This window comes from Panthera uncia, chromosome B1 (genome assembly GCF_023721935.1).
Source record: "Panthera uncia isolate 11264 chromosome B1, Puncia_PCG_1.0, whole genome shotgun sequence".
Lineage (NCBI taxonomy): Eukaryota > Metazoa > Chordata > Mammalia > Carnivora > Felidae > Panthera > Panthera uncia.
In genome coordinates, this window is record NC_064811.1 from 19,473,517 (window position 1) to 19,494,350 (window position 20,834).

The window sequence follows — 20,834 nt, forward strand, 5'->3', positions numbered from 1 at the left end:
TTGACGTATCTACCTCCACGGTGGTTCGCTCACGTGGTGCTGGCTGTTGGCAAGGGGCCTCAGGTCCTTCCGTGTGGGCCTCTTAACAGGCTTCTTGAACGTCCTCACAACATGATGCTGGCCTCCCACGGGGAGCTAAGAGAGAGCGAGAAGGAAGCTTCACTGCCTTCTAAGACCTATTCTTGGAAGTTACACACTGACACTTCTGCCACATTCTATTCCTTGGAAATAAGTCCGTAAGTACGGCGTGCATTCACAGGAGGGAAGTCAGTCTCCACCTCCCAAAGGGGGGTGCACCAAAGAATTTGTGAACCTGGGTAACACGGTGCAGAAAAAGAGAAGCAAAGGCAGAAGAATCTTAAAATCTATTGGATGCACATGGCCGGAATAAAATATATTAATGTTTGAGCATTTAGACCTTTTTTCCCTCCACCCTCTTCCCGGGAAAACCCATGTGGAGAGATGGGACGGAGGCCAGGCAGCGGATGGAGTGGTGGCATATGGGAGGGGTTTTGGAAGACTGGAGAATCAGGGGGGGTGCGCCATGGAATGTGAGCTGCTAGAAAACATCTCCACTGGGGGGAGACCGGCCTGAAGCAGCAGCATGGGGAGGGTGATGACCAGGCTTTCCTCTTCGTTCAGGGAAACGAGGAGAGACCAGAACTACTTGTAATTACTCCCTGGTTTGGGGGTTGCTTCATTAAATTCTACATTGCGGTGAGACTGGACCACCTGGGTCTTCTTACTTTCTCAAGCTACATTCACATTCCCCGAGCATTTCCACCGCTACTGTAAAAGGGTGAGGAAGCACGATGTTTAAAGCTGCTTAAGTGCTTCTGCATCTTTCTTAAGACGTTTGTATTCTCGGGACCTAGCACAGCACTGTTCACATAGTGTCACGACTCCAATTTTCTCCTGAGGCCCCAACCTTCCTTTCACATGCCCTTCAGCACACAGCACCCTTGAAAGCAAACAGGGAGATGACAGAACTAACTGGGTTGGCGACACAAACTGGGATCTGTCACCCCTACCATTGGCGATGCCAATCGGGGCTCTGGGTCACTTCTGGGGATGACGCATGGGCTGGGGTGGGGCATGGAGAACTGGGCCGGCTTCTTGCAAGATGAAAGAACTTGGCTGTATTTTTTCTCTTGGTTTCTAGTAGACATCTGGGGACATATGCAGGAGAATGCTCTCCAGGGCTCACCTATAGATTTCTGAAAGTGCTGGGAATTTCGGGGTAGCACTTAAATTACTGTACGCCTCTTCCTGTGTTGCCTTGGCTTGTCGTCTGGCTGGAGGCAGAAGCTGAGATTTAGCAAGAGGCCGCCTGGAGCAGAGGCCAAGAGGTGGGGCTCACCTAAGGCCCTTAGTCTCAGCTCTGCTACCCAATTTGCTGGAAAAAGTCATTTGTGCCAATTAGGCCCTGGTTAGTAAGGGGTTGTCCTGTCTGGGAGGCAGGTAGAGAAGCCAATTGTAAGAACAGGTGATCAATGAAAGTGACACATTGCTCACGCCTCCAATTCTTCTTAGACAGTTAGTCCTCAATTAGCTCTCTGAGAAATAGAGAAAGTGAGTGTACTTGCCTTGCTAATGACCACATGGTCAGGACTGAGCAATTTACACAGCATTTTAGTTCCAAGATTAAATGCACTGAAATATTGGGATTAATGAGCTTCTGACTTGCAGGTTTGGAAAAATTCAGTTCTTTTCTGTACTTCTCCACAAACACAAAACAATGATTCAGTGGTCAAGCAATAGTGAAAAGGCCATTCTCCTCTCTATCCTGGTCAGGGGTACTTGCTCTGGCCTGAAGCAGCCCTTCCTCCTATGAATTTATTATCTGTATTCACAGTACACATTTCACTGGAATGCACTGGGCCTAGGTCAATGGCTTTTTATGGTTAGATACCTATCAGGTAGATATCTGATCACCTGGGTATCCATTTTCTTTGGTTGGTGCTTGTGATGGACACACTCTAAGGTGACCCCCAACCCCATGAGTCCTTTACAATCTCCTTCCTTTGAGGAGTGACTGCAGGACCTATGAACTGCTTCCACCTAATAGAATAGGGCAAAGGTGATGGGATCTCACACCTATTGCTCCTGATGACCTTACAGAAGCTCACAGTTATGTCATGAGAGGATCTATGGGGAAGACCACTGGCATGGAGCTGTGTGTGACTCCCTAGGAGTTGAAAGAGGTCCCCAAGTCGAGAGCCTGAAAAAATATGGGGTCCAGAGACCCGAATGAGCCTGAAAGGAGATGCTTCCCCGGTTGAGCCTCCAGATGAGAACACAGTCTGGCTGACACCTTGAGGGCAGCCTCCTGAGACCTGAGCAGGGGATCGAGTTCAGCTGTGCCAGGACTCCTGACCCATGGGGACTGTAAGCTAATGACCATGTTCTGTTTTCAGCCACTATATTTGTGGTCATTTGTTGCATAGCAATAGAAAATTAATGCAACCCACATGCCATACCAGTAGTTAAATAATTGGTAATCACTACTGTTTCTTTCATTGCACAATTAGCCACACACTGCTTTGTGATGCAGAAACACTAGCCCCGGTGTTGTCACTATAGCTTCCCATGATGAAGCTATAACTAGCTTTCCTCTTAACTAGCTTTAAGTTCCCTAAGGGCAAGAACTCTGCCCTTGTACTTTTTAAAAAGCCCCACAGTGTATCAAAGTAATTGACCCACAATAAGTACACAGTCATATGTGATTTGAGGTTTTGACCCTTCATTTGTCCAATGAAACCAAATGGGACTAAAGACATAGACACATGGGGCAAACTTTCACTGCTCACTTGCTGTGTACTGGGTTAGAGCCCAGACATGCAGAGAACAAGACAAAAAGTCTTGCCCCCAATTTGTTCATGGTTCCACCCAATCAATGGGATCCCATCTTGTCACCATGCAGAATCAGAGGATGCCCAAAGATCCCCAGAGTTCTTTGTCAATCCGTCAAGATTATGATCGTGCAGATCAGGTAGAGGTGTAGCTGTGAAGTCCTTCAGTGACTTTTTAGTGACTTTTTAGTTTGCAAGTAGAAGCAAAAGTCCCCCTGCAGTACCCATCTTCCATTTAAACGGGGAGTAAGCCACAAAGATAAATGGGCATACTCCACCCTTCCACAATAGCCCATCATGCCCTCAAATCTGTGACTCAAGTGGGCATATCCATATTCAAGCAGACCAGAGATCAAAGCCATATTAGGCATGAGCTACTTTTTATTCATAGACTTACAGAATATATCGACTTAGGAGGCATGTTGTTTGTTAACTGTATTTACCAAAAAGAGTTAAATATATATTTAGCCTTAAAATGCATCCATTGTAGCTTGCATACTGCAAAATATGCTTTCATATACATATAAACTATTCTTATTTTACCTAAGTTATGCATCTAAGATACATAAAAATGGTACCGAATGGCATATTGGCTTATTTTATCACAGTTCTTATACATTCCTGATAGTCAAAGGGATTGATTGGGAATGCATAGTCTCCTACCGGAAAAAAAAAGGTAGATTCTGAAACAAGTAATGGAATAATGTAAGGATAAGAGTGCCTCGCTAGGTTTAGATCTCAGTAGCTTTACAATTCAATTCTTATTTCGATTAGCATTACAACTGGCTCTCTTCATTAAAAATTGGCTGTTAATTTGCCTGGTAGTCCCACCCTCTACTTGCCTGGCTGAGGCAAAGAAAATCGTGATGACCTTTTTCCTTCCATCTTATTTCTACTTTCCCCAAAGAGTTTCCTCCACAGCCATCTGCCCTGCTTTTCTGCCCATTCCCTTTGGATTGTCCCAAGTCCGGACCACCTTACTCACTGCGTCAACAATTAGACTTCTGCACTCCACTCCAGGGCTCTCTCTTTAACAGAATCTTTGGCCAGTGCCTAATGAAAGAACTCTCTTCCAAAACTACGAGTGAGAGGCTGATACCTCTGTAGAAGAATCAGGAAGGAAGCCTGCTAAAGGCATATGCAAATAGACTCCCCTCCTGCAGACCTTCATCTCTCTTTCATTCTACCCCCGGTCAGAGAAATTTCCATCATGAGTGTTCCTGGCAACCAAACCTCCAGCATCCCACGCTGATTTCTTTCCTAAAAATACACAGCCTCTCACTCCACGGGGAAGAAAAATGCAACACCGGCATTTCCAGCATGCTCCCCGAAGGCTGATTATGACCCGGAGCAATTCATCATCACTCGTGCCTTTGAGTTTTTAGTTTTTCCCTCATAGAATTCTTCTTGTGTATCTTGTGGACATTGTGACAAGAACCAAATGCGTCTCGACCTCAACATCCCCACCGGAGCTGTGGAGGGAGGGGAAGAGAGGGTAGAGAAGCAGCCGTGCCAGCTAGAAACCCTCTTTAGAAGGGACAATTATCGGAAACTTCTGGAAGACTTTCAAGAGTGGGGCCTTGCATGTAATAGCAGTTCCGTAGCGTTGAATTGTTAAATGGACCGGTTGATTAAATGGTGTCTATTCAGCATTATTCTCCTTCTGGCTATGCATATTTTGCTATATTTTTAAAATGTTATCTCAAGGTGCTGCTATATTCTGAATCACGATAAAAAGTCTTTATTTGGAAGGCATTGACAGACTATCACAAAGAAAACACAAAGCCTGCTGTTGAGGGGGAAATCTCCGCCTCAGCCACTCACTACTGGATAACCTTGAGCAGGCAACGGACTTCGATTTTTGCACCTACTTCCTTCCCTCTGAAATGAGCATCCTGCCCGCCAATGAGCTGAAGAACTATTTATTAAACAAATGAGCTGGACACAGATGTACACTGAAAACATATAAAGCTTTGCTGAAATGCAGGGTGGTCTTATTATCCGCTGCCCGAGGACACAGAGCCATTCGCACCTAAGGCTTGTTTTTAGACTTCATGAGAGATCTGTTCCTGATCCCAGGCTTTAAGGCTGTGTGGCGTGGCCACTTGGCCACCTGGAGGGACTCAGCCTAGCCACAGAGACTGTAAAGAAGAAACAAGCTGACAAGATGGGAACCAATGGGGGATGGGAAGGCATGGACAAGAACAGCCCCGCCTAGAACGATCTTCACAGGGGACGGTCCCACGTATCTCTCTGCTTTGGGTTTCTGGTGTTGTTGGTTTGTTTTTCTCGTCTTACATTATTACTGGGGGGAAAAAAAAGCTTCTTGCAGAAATTGTTTAAAACTCAAGGGATGCCTGGGAGGGAGCAGTGGGATTAATGAAGCAAAGCTTCCACCGACTTGCGCCAAGAACATCTATGCTCCTTCAGCAAGTCGGCCAGAACAAATAGCTACTCCCTCAGCACGGAGACTCTTGTAGGCTGCAGACTCTGATCTGGTCTCATTTTGTCAGAAGGAAAAGAAAAGAGAAGCTGGTTGTGGCTGCGGGGATTGCCCACCCTCTCGCCTTCACCCAGCCCCCAGTTCCCTCAACCTGCCTTCCACCCACCAGCGTCTCACCTGGACTCAGCAAGAGCCCCTCTCCCCGGCCCCGTGGCTGGGAAGCTGGTGCCCTGCTCGGGAGAGGCAGCCCTGGGAAGAGGTGTCCCGACTGCCTTCTCCACAAGCGGCGGCAATCGGGAGCGTCATCTCGACCTGGCACAAACGCGGGGACTGTCTGAATGTCCCCTACGTTGTGTGCCAAGTGCCTGTGTTTCCGCCCGGGCTTGTCGGAAGGTTCCATGTGCCAGAAAGAATTGTTTGCCCCTTCTCACCGCCGGAGAAATGCCAGAGCTGCCCCACTTTCGGCCTCCGATGTGGGGATGGGGGCATCTGTAGTCAATTCGAGTAAACCAGGAAGGCAAAAGAACGCATGCGGAAGAGTGACTTCGCACTTAAAAAGAAATGAAAACAAACCACTTTTCTCCTGTGGGGTTGGTGCTTAGTAGGAAAGTTTCAAGCAGCAATCTACCGTGTGCGGCTGACCTCCTTCGTTAAAACCCCCGGTGTCCTAGGCTGAAAGCCCTCAGCCTGCAGTCCCAGAATGGACCCAGGAGTGCTGTTGCAACACCGATGCTATTTATTGCCTTCATCTGCATTGCTTAAACACCAGAAACAACAACGCATTCGCATTTGTGGCAAAACATCTACCTACTCGTGACTTGGCAAACGATCGTGAAAAAATAACACTGCAGTACAGTATGATTGTGCTGATTTCAGGGCGACAAGAGACGTGGTCGAGTTGCTCTTTCAGAGCCACTCCCCAAATCCACTTCACATCCTCTGAAGAGAACCAAGCTAATCGGGCAGCGCATGCTCTGGGAACCTTCCACAAAACCAGAGCCCATGGGCTTCCCAGTAATCCACACCAGAGAAGCCCATTTTGACATAGGTGCTCTGGCCCCCTGGGCGCAGACCTGGTGTGTGGGGCTCCGTGTGTCTGGCTGCAAAGCCGGTCCCTGCTGATCGGCCTGAGACCCTCAGCCTACTGGGTATGAGCCCCTGCCAGTACATGGCCCCACGTCAACGTCTGAGCCCCAGGGGGCTTTCCTGTGCTACGCTCCCGGGACAGGAAGGGGCATTAGCGTCATGAGCACCCTGGGTGCTGCCATCTGGTGCCTCAGCCCCTCTGGGAGGGCTGTACTTGCAGCAGCAACATTAGCAAATCAACAAAGCGGGACATCGTATGAGTAGGGAGGTAGGCAGGTGGGCAGCTGGTAGGTTGGTACTCAATGACTTCTAAGAGTAAGTTGCCCAGAGGGCAAAGCCATGCACAGATCAAAGGGCCACCTCTAGGTTTTCAAAGTCCATCGAGACTTGCGAAAAGTCCTCTTTTGATTCCATAAAATCTTGCTTCAGAAATTCTACCAAATGCTCATCAGGCGGAAATACCTGTTCTATTGCTTTGAAGGATGGGATGAAAAGCACCATTCAGTCTTTGGCCTGTCTGCTGCTTACCCACAAACTCAAAAGAATGGGTTCAGGGAAGCAGCTGGGTCAGGGAGAGCATCTAACAAGCGGTATTGCTCTGGCCGCCCCGGGGGCTGGCTTTGAACCACAAGGAAGAGGGGAAATGCCTTTGTCTCACTCATGGGCCTACAGCCCGTGCTGGGCCTAGATATGCATCAGCAGAGTATTCTCTTTGTGGTAAAGGAAGCAACGTCCAACATTATTTTGTTAACACACCCATGATGTGCGTCTACGTGAGCCAATGAAATAGCCAACGTTCTGCTATTAAGGGGGATTCAGGAAACTGAAATGGCTCAAAATAGCATTGCTGAGTGTTACCAGATTTTTAAAGGAATCATCAGCAAATCTTTTCAGCTGACTTTGGCTTTAAGAGTTCTTACCAAAAGGTTTGCTAAAATGGAATGAGAAGGGCCCATAGTTTGGTCTTTGTTTGTTTGTTTATTTCATTATAAGAGCTATCCCATCTTATCCAACTTTCTCCTTCCTCATTTAAAAAAAAAAAAAAAAAGCACATTACTGTCCTAGATGGTTAAGAGCTAATGTTGTACTCTTTTCTCAGTGACAACAGGCTTTAAGATGTCTTTTTAAATGGGAGAACGGACACGTCATGCAATTAGCCAATAAATGCAATCCCTGATTAAAATGTGAGTTCTAAAATTTTGAAAACTTCTAACTATTCCCCCAGTGCGGTTTTAACTTCAGAGCTCTGAACTTGGCTTCTTTTTGTATTTGCTTCTTGGTCGCTCTCCTGTGAGAGCCAGGGCTACATGTCTTTTAAATTCACCAATCACACCTTCACAAACTTAAGTCAACAACTATATGTTCAAAAATCTTTGTTTTCCCTTTGAAACTGGATGCAAAAAAGAAATCTCTCCTGTCGGTGGAGACAGCCGTGAAGGAACGAGGCGCTTGCACATAAATCTCCTTAAATTTTGTGAATAGCTGCTTTTCCTTATCCCACTGGTATATCTGGGAGAACGTATAGTCACTCCCCAGGGCCAGGTAGTGGTTATCTTTAAAAGAAAAGGGCTGCAGGGTCATGGCCCCCCGGGATGGAAGAGCCTGGATCTCCACGAACCGCTTACTATTCCACTTCATGACCCTGGAGTCCCCGATGAAGCGGGTGAGGGAAAGGTAGAGGGCATTCTGCATTCTAAAGCTTTTCACGGCCAGTACGTCCTCCATGTTGGGGATATCACTGTGGGGGACAAACTTCTTAGAGCTTTTATTCCACTGGAGGATGATGGGGACCTGGGAGCGGCTGGACAGAATCAGATGCGATTTCCCGTCTATGTCCACAAACTCCGCATCCGTGTCCCTGAACCACTCGTGCAGAGACTGGTAGGAGTAGAATCCTTTGCTGTTCCATTTATACACTGTGGACAGCCCAGCTTTCGAGCTGTCTGCGATGACGAAGAACGTCTCGTCCTCGATCTGAAACAACTCGATGTCGTTGGGCTTGGAAATGCGGGAGACTTCGATGTCTTGGAATTTGACAAACTTGGTCCAGCTCTCATCGTATTTGTAAATGTGGGAGCCGCCGAAGAGCTGGGCCACCACCACGAAAACCTGGTCATCAATGAGGATGGCCTTGCAGCCCACAATGGACTGACCTGTGCCCCGAGAGAAACGAGAGGGGATTAGGGCACCGCGGTTAAAAACGCTCCTCCACAGCGAAAATGGGACCCTTGTGAACTGTAAAATGGGGAGAGATGTAAAGAAATGGAAGGAATGGAAAACCGGACAGCCGATGTGGAGAACGGTGTGGCGGTTTCTCAAAAAACTGAACACAGAATTACCATGTGACCCAGCAATTTCACTTCCGGGTCCAGAGCGAGGTCTCTAAGAGATTTGCACAACCGTGTTCATAGCCGCGTTATTCACAACAGCCAAAAGCCAGAAGCAACCCAAGCATCCACTGATGGATGAATGGATAACCAAATTGTAATACATACACACAACAGAACAATTGTTCCACCTTAAAAAGGAAGGAAATTCTGACACATGACACATGACAATATGGATGAACGTTGAGGGCATTATCCTAAGTGAAATAAAGACAGGCACAAAAAGATAAATAACCTATGATTCTACTTATATGAGATCCCTAAAGTAGTCAGACTCATAGAGACAGAAAATAGGACGGTGGTGGCCAGGGGCTGAGAAAGAGGGGAGAGAGGGGAGTTAGTGTTTAATGGACACAGAGTTTTAGTTTTTTCAAGATGGAAAGAGTTCCAGAGATTGTCTAACCAGCATGGTGAACGGCACTTAATGCTACTGAACGGTACACATAAAAGTGGTTAAGACGATAAGTTTTATGTTAATGCATATTTTCCCACAGTTAAAAATTTAATTTTTTTTAACGTTTATTAATTTTTGAGACAGAGAGAGACAGAGCATGAACGGGGGAGGGTCACAGAGAGAGGGAGACACAGAATCTGAAAGAGACTCCAGGCTCTGAGCTGGCAGCACAGAGCCTGACGCGGGGCTCGAACTCACGACCGCAAAATCATGACCTGAGCCGAAGTCACCGACTGAGCCACCCAGGCGCTTCCAGGTAAAAAAATTTTTTAAACTTAAAAAAATATATATGTGTCTCCACAGAAATAAGTGCTGATCACCTGGTGTCTTTCGAGGCAAGAGCACAATTCAGGAAAACCACAAACACCAAATGAACTGTCTTCGTGCTATTCAAAAACGTATTCCCCAACTCCACAGAGCAGGATGAAACAAATGGGGAGTTGGGGAGGGAGGATAAAAAGGTAGGAGTCAGGTCTCAGAGACACGAGGAAAGGACTGTCACGAGGGCTCTTTGAAGACACTTGGCCTCTTCTGATTTCTAGAGCCAAAGGAAGCTGAATGCTGGCGGAACAGTGTTAAACCCTGCGGCTCTAAGCAGGTGGCCCAGGATGTGAAATGCAGCACGTGTAAGCTTTCTGACCTTGTGCCCGTTGACTCTCTGTGCTCAGGCTCCTCGTCTGTAAAATGAGGATGCTATTACCCCTGACCCGACGGGGTTAGTAAAGACTAAATGAGAAATTCATGGTTGGTGTTGTTAGAACAGAGCACCCATAAACAGGAAGTGGTCAATGATTAGTAGCTATCGTTACTGGGTTATTGAATCAATGGTCTTGATAATCCAAAGATGTGACCCCTTTAAAGTCGCCCATAGCAGGCACTGCAAAAACACCTGTAGAATGATCACTGGCCTGTAGAATGATCTAGCTCAGGCAGCACAAAGCCAGAACTTTGCTGCAAAAGGGGACCTCTCCTGTCCGGACCACCTCCTACCACCTTCTCCTCCCCCCAGACCCCTGAGCCTTCTCCCAAGCTCCTCCCTCCAGCCAGCAAGCAATAGGACCACTCACACCCATCTAGGTCATCTGATTAAAAGTCATTTCTTTCCCCTAATTTTCTAGGCAATTTGGGCCAAAGTGAATTTGGTCTGTAAATTACAAGGATAGTTATCCAATTTCTGTCCTTAGTATCAACTTTGGGGGCAGACGGTGGGTGGGTTTTTGAGTGATATTTACTTTTCCTGGTCCCTTTCCTTCGTTTCAAACTAATTATTCCTTTTTCCCCCTGAGTATAAAAGTTTTCAATGTTCATCAAAGCAAATCTTGAAAATAACAGGTAACCATTAAAAAGTGTGTACTATTGAGCAGGCACTATACTAAGTATTTTACATGTATTTATTCATCTCATGCTTACAACAACCTTAAGAGATCAGTATTATCATCATCATCATCCCCATTTTATAAGGGGAAAAGTGAGGCACAGAGAACTTAAGTAACTTATACCAGGCCACACAGCGAGTATGTGACAGAGCCGGGGACCTAAATCCAGGTGGTCTGGCTCGAGTCTACACTCAACTACCAACATACCAAAAAGCACAAAGAGGAAAACCAACATCACTCGTACCGCAAATGCTGAAATAACACTTCGTATCTTGATAAATTTCTTTAATCGTTAATCTATGCACACACCCAAATTCAAAATTTAAAAATAAATTTCGGCTCCGGGGCACCTCGGTGGCTGAGTCGGTTGAGCAATTGACTCTTGATTTCAGCTCAGGTCATGACCTCACAGTTGATGGGTTTGAGTCCCGTGTCAGGCTCTGCACTTGCAGGGCAGAACCTGCTTGGATTCTCTCTCTCCCTCTCTCTCTGCCCCTCCCCAACTCGCACTCCCTCTCTCTCTCACTCAAAATACATAAATAAACTTAAAAACATAAATGTGGGTTCAAACATTTTTTTTAATTAAAACTAAAGATAAATTTGGGCTTATAGGATACGTGGGCTTTTTATAGTCAACTTTTTTTTCACTCGACCGCTATGATGTAAACGTTCTCCCCTGTTATTGTTATTGCACCTTCTAGAACTTGAAGCTTTAATATTATATGGTATTCCATCGCATGGGTGTATCCTATTTTTAACAAATCCCCTATTGTTGGACATTGCAGTTATTTCTAGTTTTTCATCATTGTACGTAACATGCTTCCTTGTAGTCTTTTTTGAAAACCATCTGGCGGTATTCTTAAATGCAGGCATTGCCATGCTAAATGTTGGGCACACTTTTAAGGCTTCTGGATTTAAACTACTGAACTGCTCTTCGGAAGCCGCCTGACTCCACCCTGACAACACCAACAGAGTGCATACTCCTGCTCCCCTTCCTGAGTGGCCTTCCTATGGAGGTCCCTGCAACCCAGAAGTGTCCCACAGGCCTGCCAGTCTGTCTCAGCTGAGGGGCGCTGTGAGAGAGACAGAAAGAATTCCTTTCTTGGAGATGTTCTGGAACACCTCTGTCCAGGCGAACACTTTTAGCCTATAGTACTGTGAGTAGAGGCAGAAATCACCGTGCGTGCGTGCGTGTGTGTGTGTGTGTGTGTGTGTGTGTGTTAGCGTAGGGGAGAGAGTACAGCCTAGAAATCAAAAGGCGAACAAAATAAACCAAAGACAGGAGAGCTGAGAAGAGATGTAGAGAGAAAAAGGAGACGTAAAGTGTGAAATCTTGGGGTGAGCGTCACAGTGGGTTTCCTTCTCCTCCCAGCAGCAGCAGATCCATGGCTGGAGCCGTCCCTCCCGTGCATGCTCATCACGGCTGGAAAGGGGGACGCAGGTGCCCCTCCCAGTCCTCAGGGCCCCCATCTGGCCAGGCATGGATTGAGGAGACCGTGCCCAGCCCTCGCAGACTCTGGGATCACTCCGTGATCAAACAAGATGACAAATGACACGCATGGCCCGTGAGGGGAAAATGGGCCCGTGTTTCCCTTGGTCTTGTTCAAGGCAAGCGGCTGCAGGGTGGTGGGGAGGAAGCATTCCAGAGGCCACAGCAAGTATATTTGTGATGTGCCCGGCGCATGAGCACTTAGGGCTCTCCTTCACGCCAGGCCGCGCTTAGGGAACCACACTCCTTCCTGCACCGAGGGATCCAGGCTGTTTCTGGAATCACCCTCTTCCCCTGCTCCCTCGGTCATTCTACGCTGGCCCCTCCTTTCCTATGCTGATGAAAGTTATGGAGAAGTTTTAGCTGAAGTGAAAGAATTAGGCTCTGGAAGGGGGGGAGGAGGGCTGCCCCTTTTTTTATCCCCAGGTGACAAAACTAATATTCGCTGAGGACCTACTACGTGCCCGTCTCCCCGGGGCCCCAGTCAATTCTCATAGGTCCAATCCGACGATGATCCCATTTTACAGATGAAAGGGGCTCTTGGAACGAAACTAACTTTGCCAAGGTCACTAGCTGGAAAGATCTGGAGCCAGTTTCATCGAAAACCTGCCTGATGTTGGAGCTCACAAGTTTAACTACCTCACTGTTATAACCCGTTTCTCAGGCTTGGCTGTGAAGAGGATGTAGGTGGGCTTTGTGGGGCTGCCCACCGCTCAGAAGATTGAGAACGAGGGGTTGAGGAGTCCCCAGAAACCAAAAAGGCCCCACCTTGGCTCTCACCCTGGCCACACTCACTCCGACCTCACTGAATGCTTCCCACCCGCCGCTGCCCCAACCCACGCCTCGGCCCAGGCCATCAGCACCTGCTCGGATTCTGCAACAGCTTCTCAACCAGTCCCTCTGCTTCTACCTTCGTCCCCTGTCCCTGCCACAGGCTACTCACAGCCCAGCCCCCTGTGCCGGGCACCTGCCTCATCCTGGGCAGCCCTGCCGACCTCTGCACGAAGCTGTCCACTCAGATTAAAAACCCAAGTCCTTCCTCTAACCTGTTAGGTTCCTCTAACCTCTCCTTGTCTGCGGCAGCTTTCCCTCTGGATCATTTTGTCCAGGCCAGAATGGCCCCCTGGATGACCCCAACAGGAAAGGTACCCTCCTGCCTCCGGACCTTTGCACTTGCTGTGGCCTCTGGAATGCTTCCTCCCCACACTGTCCACATGGACCGACCCCTCATGTCCCACCCATCTTCTCCACGAGGCTTTTACCAGTCTAAAACATCAACCCTCCCATGGCCGGTTCTTCAAAACTTCCATCACCACCTTCCTTTCCCTTCTCAGTGTGTTGCCATCTGCTGTGTTATCTGCATCATAATTATTTGTCTTTCTTTTTGTCTCTCGCTCCCATTACAGTACAAATCCGTTGGGGGTGGAGGTATTCATCTGGCCTGTTCACTGCTGTGGCCCCAGCACCTACATCATGCCTAGCTTAGAGTAAGCGCTCAAGAAATCATTGTGGACAAAGGAATGAATGAATGAATGAACGGATAACTTGACGATTGTCGGGATGCAACCAGCTGCAGACTGTCAGAAGGGCAAGTGGAGGGCCGTGCCGTCCCTTCCTACCCAGGTCAACCTGAGAGAGGAAAGGGGTCAGACGCATCAGTGACAGGCCCTGAGCTCTGCCCCCAAAGTGATTCAACATGCCTGAGCCCTGCTCTCTTTGTCTGCAAAGGTGTGAGAAGGAAGCCGGCACTGAGAGCTGCTTGCTCTGTCCTGGCACTCTTTGTATCTGCACAAACATCCATATAAAGTACATGTGTTGCCCATTTTACAGATGAGGAAACTGAGCCTCAGAAGCCACAGCCACTTCTTAGTACCTGGCGGGGTCAGGAGTACAAGCCACGTGCATCTGTTTTCAAAACCTGAGCTCCTTATCATCTGTCCGCTGCCTCTCTATTGAAAGGGGCTTTCTCTATTGAAAGGGGCTTTCCAATGAGATACACCAGCGCCTGGCACCTCACGGGCCCGCGATCAGCCTTGGCAACAAGCCCTGGTGTGGAACCCCCTGCACAAAGCACAGGGGCCAGCTCTCATCCCTCACGTATCCTCCAAGTCTGCAAAAAGAGGGAAGCAAAAAGCATGTGGATAGCAGCCCCCACCCCTCCACCGCCTTTTTGCCTCGAACATGGACTCTGGGTTCCTCGGTTCACCTGCAGCGCTCTGTGCTGAGTGTGCACTTGAAGCCAGAGGGGCTGTTCTCGGGATTGTGAACTCGGCACTAGGAAGCCAGGTGGCCCAACAGCAGAGGCTCATCTGACGTGGCATCTTCTGAGCTTACGGAGGTGCTCGCGTGTCTCACAGACCTCTCAGTGCTGCAGAAATTAGGCTCATTAGCGTCTCTGTTCTCGGAGGGGGGAAACGGCACTCTCTCCGCCTCCCTACACCCCCTGCACCTGCTGCAAAACCGTGCTGCACCCGAGAGATTCCTAGGAGTCTCCTAATCTGGAATTTCTACCTGATACGCTTCTCTGGCTGCAGCAGCAAAACACTGCTCTAACTCCAAATCGGGAACCACTAAGGGCAAGCCTCTCACAGGGTAACAGGCCACCGTGGTGCTGTTTATAAAGTCAGTGTTATTATCAGATTGCACCTGATAAACAAGACATCTCGAAAAGATGATTTTGACTTTACTCACTATTTACAAAGCAAGTAGCCCGTTTTTAGCAGCGCTAAGACAATGGGTTCCTGACAACGTTGAAAGAGGCATCAACTAGGTCTCAACCCAAAGGCATGAATTTAGACAGCCATTTATTCTTACTGTGTTTGTATTCGTGAGAAGGAAGCAGTGGCCACCAGGATCTGGCAAGTGTGGGCATGCGTGTGCATGCACGCATGTGCACGTGTACGCGTGAGAACGTGCGTGTTAGCATATTCGTTAACAATCAGCTTAACCAAAGTCGAAGGTATCACTGGGCTGCTGAAAAGCCGTTGAAGTCTTAGGCTGCCACAAGTGATCAGGATTAAGGGATTGTCTGGTGACTTCTCACCACGACCGGAAAATGCCTCCCGCAACACGCGACCCATCACCTCTCCCTTTGGAAAGAATCAGCAACAATAAAGAAGACCACCACCCTAAGTTTCTCTTCTCACCAATAACTGACCAAGTCGAGAAAGAATCAGAGAGACGAGGGGGGGGCTGGAATGTGTCCCCCGACTCTCACCAAGTCAGAGAGCCCAGCTTTTCCTTCCTGGGGAGGACAGAATGCTTCTTCGCCCACCAGACACAACGAAATGAGGGCGATACACTGACCAAAGCCACAACATACCTGTGATATTGTCATAGCTCCGGAAGTTCATTTCGATATGGTCCCACTCCAGCACCATGCAGTTCTCCATGCTGGGCTGAGCGATGGCCACATACACGTCGTTCTTGGAGTTGAATGTATCCACTGAAACCGACTGGTAGGGCAAAGTCTGATGAACGACAAAATCTGGGAATGGGTAGTTAAAAAAAAAAAAAGTCTCTATGAGATCCCTTGTGGGAATTATCATCCACCATCACCCTTCTACCCTTTTCCATCATTGGACGTGAAGAGGACCAGGAAGGAGGGAGGACCGGAGAGAAGCAACACACACATCACAGCGTGCTTCATTCTGGGAGATTCCAGAAGGCTTCTCTGCCTTGTACAGGATGATGAATGCACAGTTTCTACATTCTCTTCTCTGAGACAAATAGCTCACCGTTTGGCTACAGGATCTCAAAGTTTTACACAAATTTCAGTGAGACCTGGCTTTCAAAACCACAAAAGTCCCCCCCCCCCCCCCCCCCCCCCCATAGTAACATTCCAGAAATGACCATGCAAATTAATCCGGGAAGAGAGCTGCAGTGGTCACACCGGTTTGGGAAATGCTGTCTTTCTAAGCCTTCTTGGACCGGCCTGGTAGCAAAAAACCTGTTTCATTTTGTTTGTGTGGAGTTTTTCAAGCTTACCTGCCAAGGCGATTGTGTATAACCCTGTTATATTCCCATGCTCTGCCTTACTCCTGGGGGGAAACACCCCCACTCCAGGTTCAAAACCAAAAGTAAACTCCCCAGGGCCTCCTGGGTGGCTCAGTCCGTTAAGTGTCTGACTTCTGCTCAGTCATGATCTCATGGTTCATGAGTTCGAGCCCCGCAGTGGGTTGTGCTGACAGCTCAGAGCCTGGAGCCTGCTTCAGATTCTGTGTCTCCCTCTCTCTATGCCCCTCCCCTGCTCATGCTCTGTTGCTCTCTCTCAAAAATAAAACAAACATTAAAAAAAATTTTTTAAAGTAAACTGCCGGAAGGGCACACTGCAGTTTCGGAAACCACACCAAAGGCTCTGATACAGTGTCAGAAATTTACAAAGCCCACAGTGCAGGGAAGTTAACCAGTGTGTTCACCAGTTACTGGACTCGGTGCCATAAGAAGTGGCCGTGCCTGAGATCTGGACAGTGTTCTGCAGCTCAACGAGCAATTATTACAGATCTGTTAGATTTTGAGGCCACACGGAACTGTCCTATTTGACCATGTGTTCTATTCTTACGTTTCGCGCTAACACTCCTCATCCCTTTTGCTCCCCTGAGCTACCACTGACTCATTGTGTTATCTTGGTAAGGATGTACACGTTTCCCAAGGAACGGGGTGAGTTTGCCCCAGGACACAAGGACAGTGAGTGTGTGGGGAAGCCAGAGAAGAAACGAAGAAGAAATTTAAAAACAAACAAACACCAAAACACTAATAAAGTTTAAGGTAAGTGATTTCTTCTGCTAGAGATGTGAGATGTTTCAATGTGAACTGCTTCTTGGCAGGCTAAACGCACCCTGGTAAAAAGATGGTGGACGTCTGGCTAAGGGAAGTCTTTCCTGTGAGAAAACCCTGGTGTTGACCATCTCCCCACCCATCCTTAGCCCCGCCTGCTCAAGCCCCAACTCTGCTGCAAAGCCTTCCCGGTGCCAATATCCAGGAGTCTTTCCTAACTCACTGGATTCATAATCAGGCACTGCCGTAAAATCTTATTCTTCACGATGACTGAATCTCCAGCATAGCGACTTCGGCGTTGGATTTGGAGAAATGGGGAAGATCTTACAGCCCCGGGCCATTTTACAAGGCCAGCCGCTGAAGCTCAGAGAGGGCATGCGCCTGGCCATGGCCACACGGCCAGTGTCCTGTGCCTCCTGAGCCAAGGGCTTTGTGAGGTCAGGCCTGGGTCCGACCCTCCCGGGAACCTCCCACGGCACAAGCCTACGGCAGCCACTTCAGAAATAACTCTGACTCGGAAGCCTCTTGAAAGAGGTCAAGTGAGAAAGGCTGTAAGGGGGTAGGCCACTCTAGGCCACTCAACGGTGAGCAAAGGCAGGAAGTGCAGACGGGGCAGAGGCAGGAGAGGAAGGGAGAGACGCTGAGCTGAGCGAGTGCTGAGGTGGGAAGACTGGAGCAGGGCTGAGAAGAGCAGGTAACAGGGGCAGGGGAGACGGGGGCAGGGCTGACTGAGGGAGTGAGGGCAGCAGGAGGCACAGGGATGAGTGATTGGAGTCAGACCCCCTGAATCCACTTCCCGCATTTGAGACTCTGGGCTGTGCGCTTGCCCCTACAAGGCCTCAGTTTCCTTATGTGCAATATGGGGGCAGGGATTCTTACCTGCCAAGCTTGATGGCAGGGACACACTGATAGTGTCGGTAGAAAGGCCCATCTCAGGGCTCGGCACATAGTAGGCGCTTCATCAACACGGAATCGAGGTCTGAGAGAGGGCAGTCTACCTCCTCTGTCCTAGCCCCCACTGGGCTGTAGCTTGAGGAAGTGTCCATTTTAATGGTGTCTCAGATAACATGGCAGAGCTGTGACTCCACGGCCTTGCTGAGTGACCTTGGGGAAGTTATTTAACCTCCTCATTGTATGTTATCATTCATACTCACTTAGAGTTGTGCGTACCACAAAGTGAGTGCGCAACACCTATTAACTTTTGGAGGTGTCCCCATCCCCATTCTGAGTGTACGGGAGGTGCATAATCAATGCTTCCCTGGCTTAGAAGTGTGGGAGGGCTGGCCTTGCCCGCCCCATGGCCTGCTCTGAAAGCTGTGTGGGGAAGAAGTCGGGGGTCATCGTGTGATGCACACAGGTGCAGGGAGAAGGGGGAGAATCGGAAAGGAGGCCGCCTTTGCACCCTGGCGGCAAGAAGCGGCCGACGGAGAGTGGGGACAAGTGTCGGCCGTGGATGCCCTCATCCGGAGTGGAGCATCCAGACGAACTGAGGCTTTAGGTTCTTGCCTGACTTTGCAGCTCTGTGACCTGGAGCAAGAAACCTGAGCCTCAGGGTCCGCATCAGTAAAAGGAGGGTAACGCCTATTTCATGAAGTTGCTGTAGAGACGAAGAGAGCCTAAGTGTGAGCACAGAGCCTCCTACAGAGTGAGCCCTGGGGAGTTTTACATAGTAGCTCCGTGTGCGAGCCTCATAGTCTGTGTAACAGTGACCCTGGAACCCGTAGGAAGAATGACAATGGCTGCTAGCCCCCCCCCCCTGTTTAACCCCCCCCCCCCCCCCCCCCAGACAGCAGCGTCGCTGCAGCAAACAGTAAAGGCACACAAAACTCAACCTGTAGATGACTGGAAAAAGGGAAGTGGCAGCAGTTACCATCTGCTCCAGAAAAGGGCTCCAAGAATACCGCGCCATTCTCTCCATTACGAGGCAGACACATCCAGCTTCTCGGCCGCCTTCTGCTAACGTAAGCCCCGAAGGCTCCAAACACTCCTGCCCTGCCCGTAACCTGCGTCCCCCACCTGCACCCCCGAGTCTCAGAAACACCAGCATTCGCTGGAAAACGCAGGCTGTTTAAAGGGCAGACCCAAAAGTTTCCGTTTTTCATTAAAAAAATCCCAGAGAGAAAGAGAGCTGCCAAAATTAGACAGCATTTTACAAATCTAGCTTTTTAACGGTTCTATTTTCATTTGTTTTCCCAAAACATTGGTTTCATAATATTTTCTATATGCTGACTATCTGGCACCACACAGACTGTTAAATCATTGCAATTACAAATCTAATTCTTAATAGGAGAGTCCTTCTCCCCCTTACCTACGTGACACCCCCCCCCCAAAAAAAAGGAGGAGGAGGCAGAAGAGAAGGAGGAAGGAAAAGGAAGAAATGTCTGAAAGAAAATGATTGATGACTATGTGTAGGGGTGGAGGGCGGGCTCGAGGAATTTAAAGATCTTCTCCCATCCCCATTTTAATTCGTCTTTCATGAACGGCAAAAGCACATTCTTTATGCAAAGCTCTCCAACAATACACATACTGATAGGACATCAATTTGCTGGTGTTAAAGTCTTAATGGCATTCTCTGCAAAAAGTGCTGCCACTCCCATTCACATTGGATTGAGTTCATGATGTCAGTGGGATTCTCACAATTTAGGCCTTGCTCCCACTGGAATCAACAGATTTTTACATAGCTATTTATAGCCCTTGCAGAAAATAAATTATACATGATGCTGATCCTATTGGGAGAGAAACTGCACATTAATGCATTATTTCTCTTTGCTTTTCATCAGCCCAGAAATAGGGAAGCTAACAGGACAATTAGGATGCAAAATTCACTCCAAGGAATTTAGTGAATTATCCTCCTAACATGGGGAATCATGAATAGGTAACAGGGATTTTTGAGGCGGTTAAAAATAGACTTGAAGCAGAGGGTTATGGAAAGACTGTGATTAATCTAGAAGCTGAAACAGTCCGGCGGTGGTTCTGCCATGTTCATTACACCCGGGTGCCAGAACACAATGGTAACAGTATCTTCCTCTCCTTCCTCCACCTGAAGAATTTACTCCTTTCCTGAAAATCTGAGCTAAGAGAAAAAGCAACGCCCTCAGACAATGTGCTTCTTCCCTAAAATGCAGTGAGGACGCCGTAATAGTACCAGGACTCTCAGATTTGGCTTTCCATCTGCCATCATCCTTGCACATTTCCCTTCCAGCCTTGAATAGAGCACCAAAGAATGAGCCTTGATATGAGCAGGAGATAGGAACCAAAAAAACCCAAACAAAACAAAACAAAACACCTCAGAATGTATTGACTTAGTTCTTACAAGGCACAAGGCAGGGACTACACCTGGGGGTGGACACAACTTGGTTCCGCCATTTTTTCTTGATGGAGAAAACTATGAGCAAAAGCTAATTTGTTCATGAGTCTCAAAGGGATAAGACAGCAGCAAAGACAGAATCATCACTTCCCTGTTACCAGGGAGGACTGCCGACTATCTAAATCTTAGTAGGAAGCTTTTTAGCAAAGGCAAATATATATATGAGAGAGGATGCCCTAAAATGTGTTAGGGGGCTCATGCTGCATCATGGGTTCTGGGTTTAGGACCAAGGCTGGTTCCAAGCCCCGTCTATTCCTATGACAATTCTCAGAGCCCAGATCATTTCCATAACCGTCCCCAAGGCTCTAAGGTCAGAAATGATGTTTTCTCATATAAATTATTCCCTGTCCCCAGATCCTCGATACCCATGTCATTCCTCCCAGAGACTGGCAGAGTTTTCAGGCAGGTGTGAAGAGAACAATGGGAAAGCTGCTCACTTCACCTGGGGGTTCAGAGAACTCGCCAGAAAAACTGGAGAAGAGGCGAAAAGGAGCCCCGGCGAGCTGTAGTTTGGCATTTCACACCAAATGGCCTTGAATGCCACCTTTTGGTGCAAATGTCATTGACTATGACCTCTGATTTATTGCACCGCTCTGCAATATAA

At 48.2% G+C, this 20,834-nt stretch overlaps 1 protein-coding gene across 1 annotated transcript in view; it reads right to left on the minus strand.

Annotated features, from left to right (window-relative positions):
• Positions 1 to 3,225: 3,225 nt before the first annotated feature.
• Positions 3,226 to 20,834, minus strand: part of LGI2 (leucine rich repeat LGI family member 2) — a 31,148-nt gene continuing 13,539 nt past the window's right edge. Inside the window, exons 7-8 of the mRNA XM_049630399.1 lie at positions 15,410 to 15,574; positions 3,226 to 8,534 (exon numbers count right to left, since the gene is read on the minus strand). Coding sequence (XP_049486356.1) covers positions 7,717 to 8,534; positions 15,410 to 15,574 — 983 coding nt within the window. The 3' untranslated portion in view covers positions 3,226 to 7,716. The remainder of the gene's footprint in view (positions 8,535 to 15,409; positions 15,575 to 20,834) is intronic.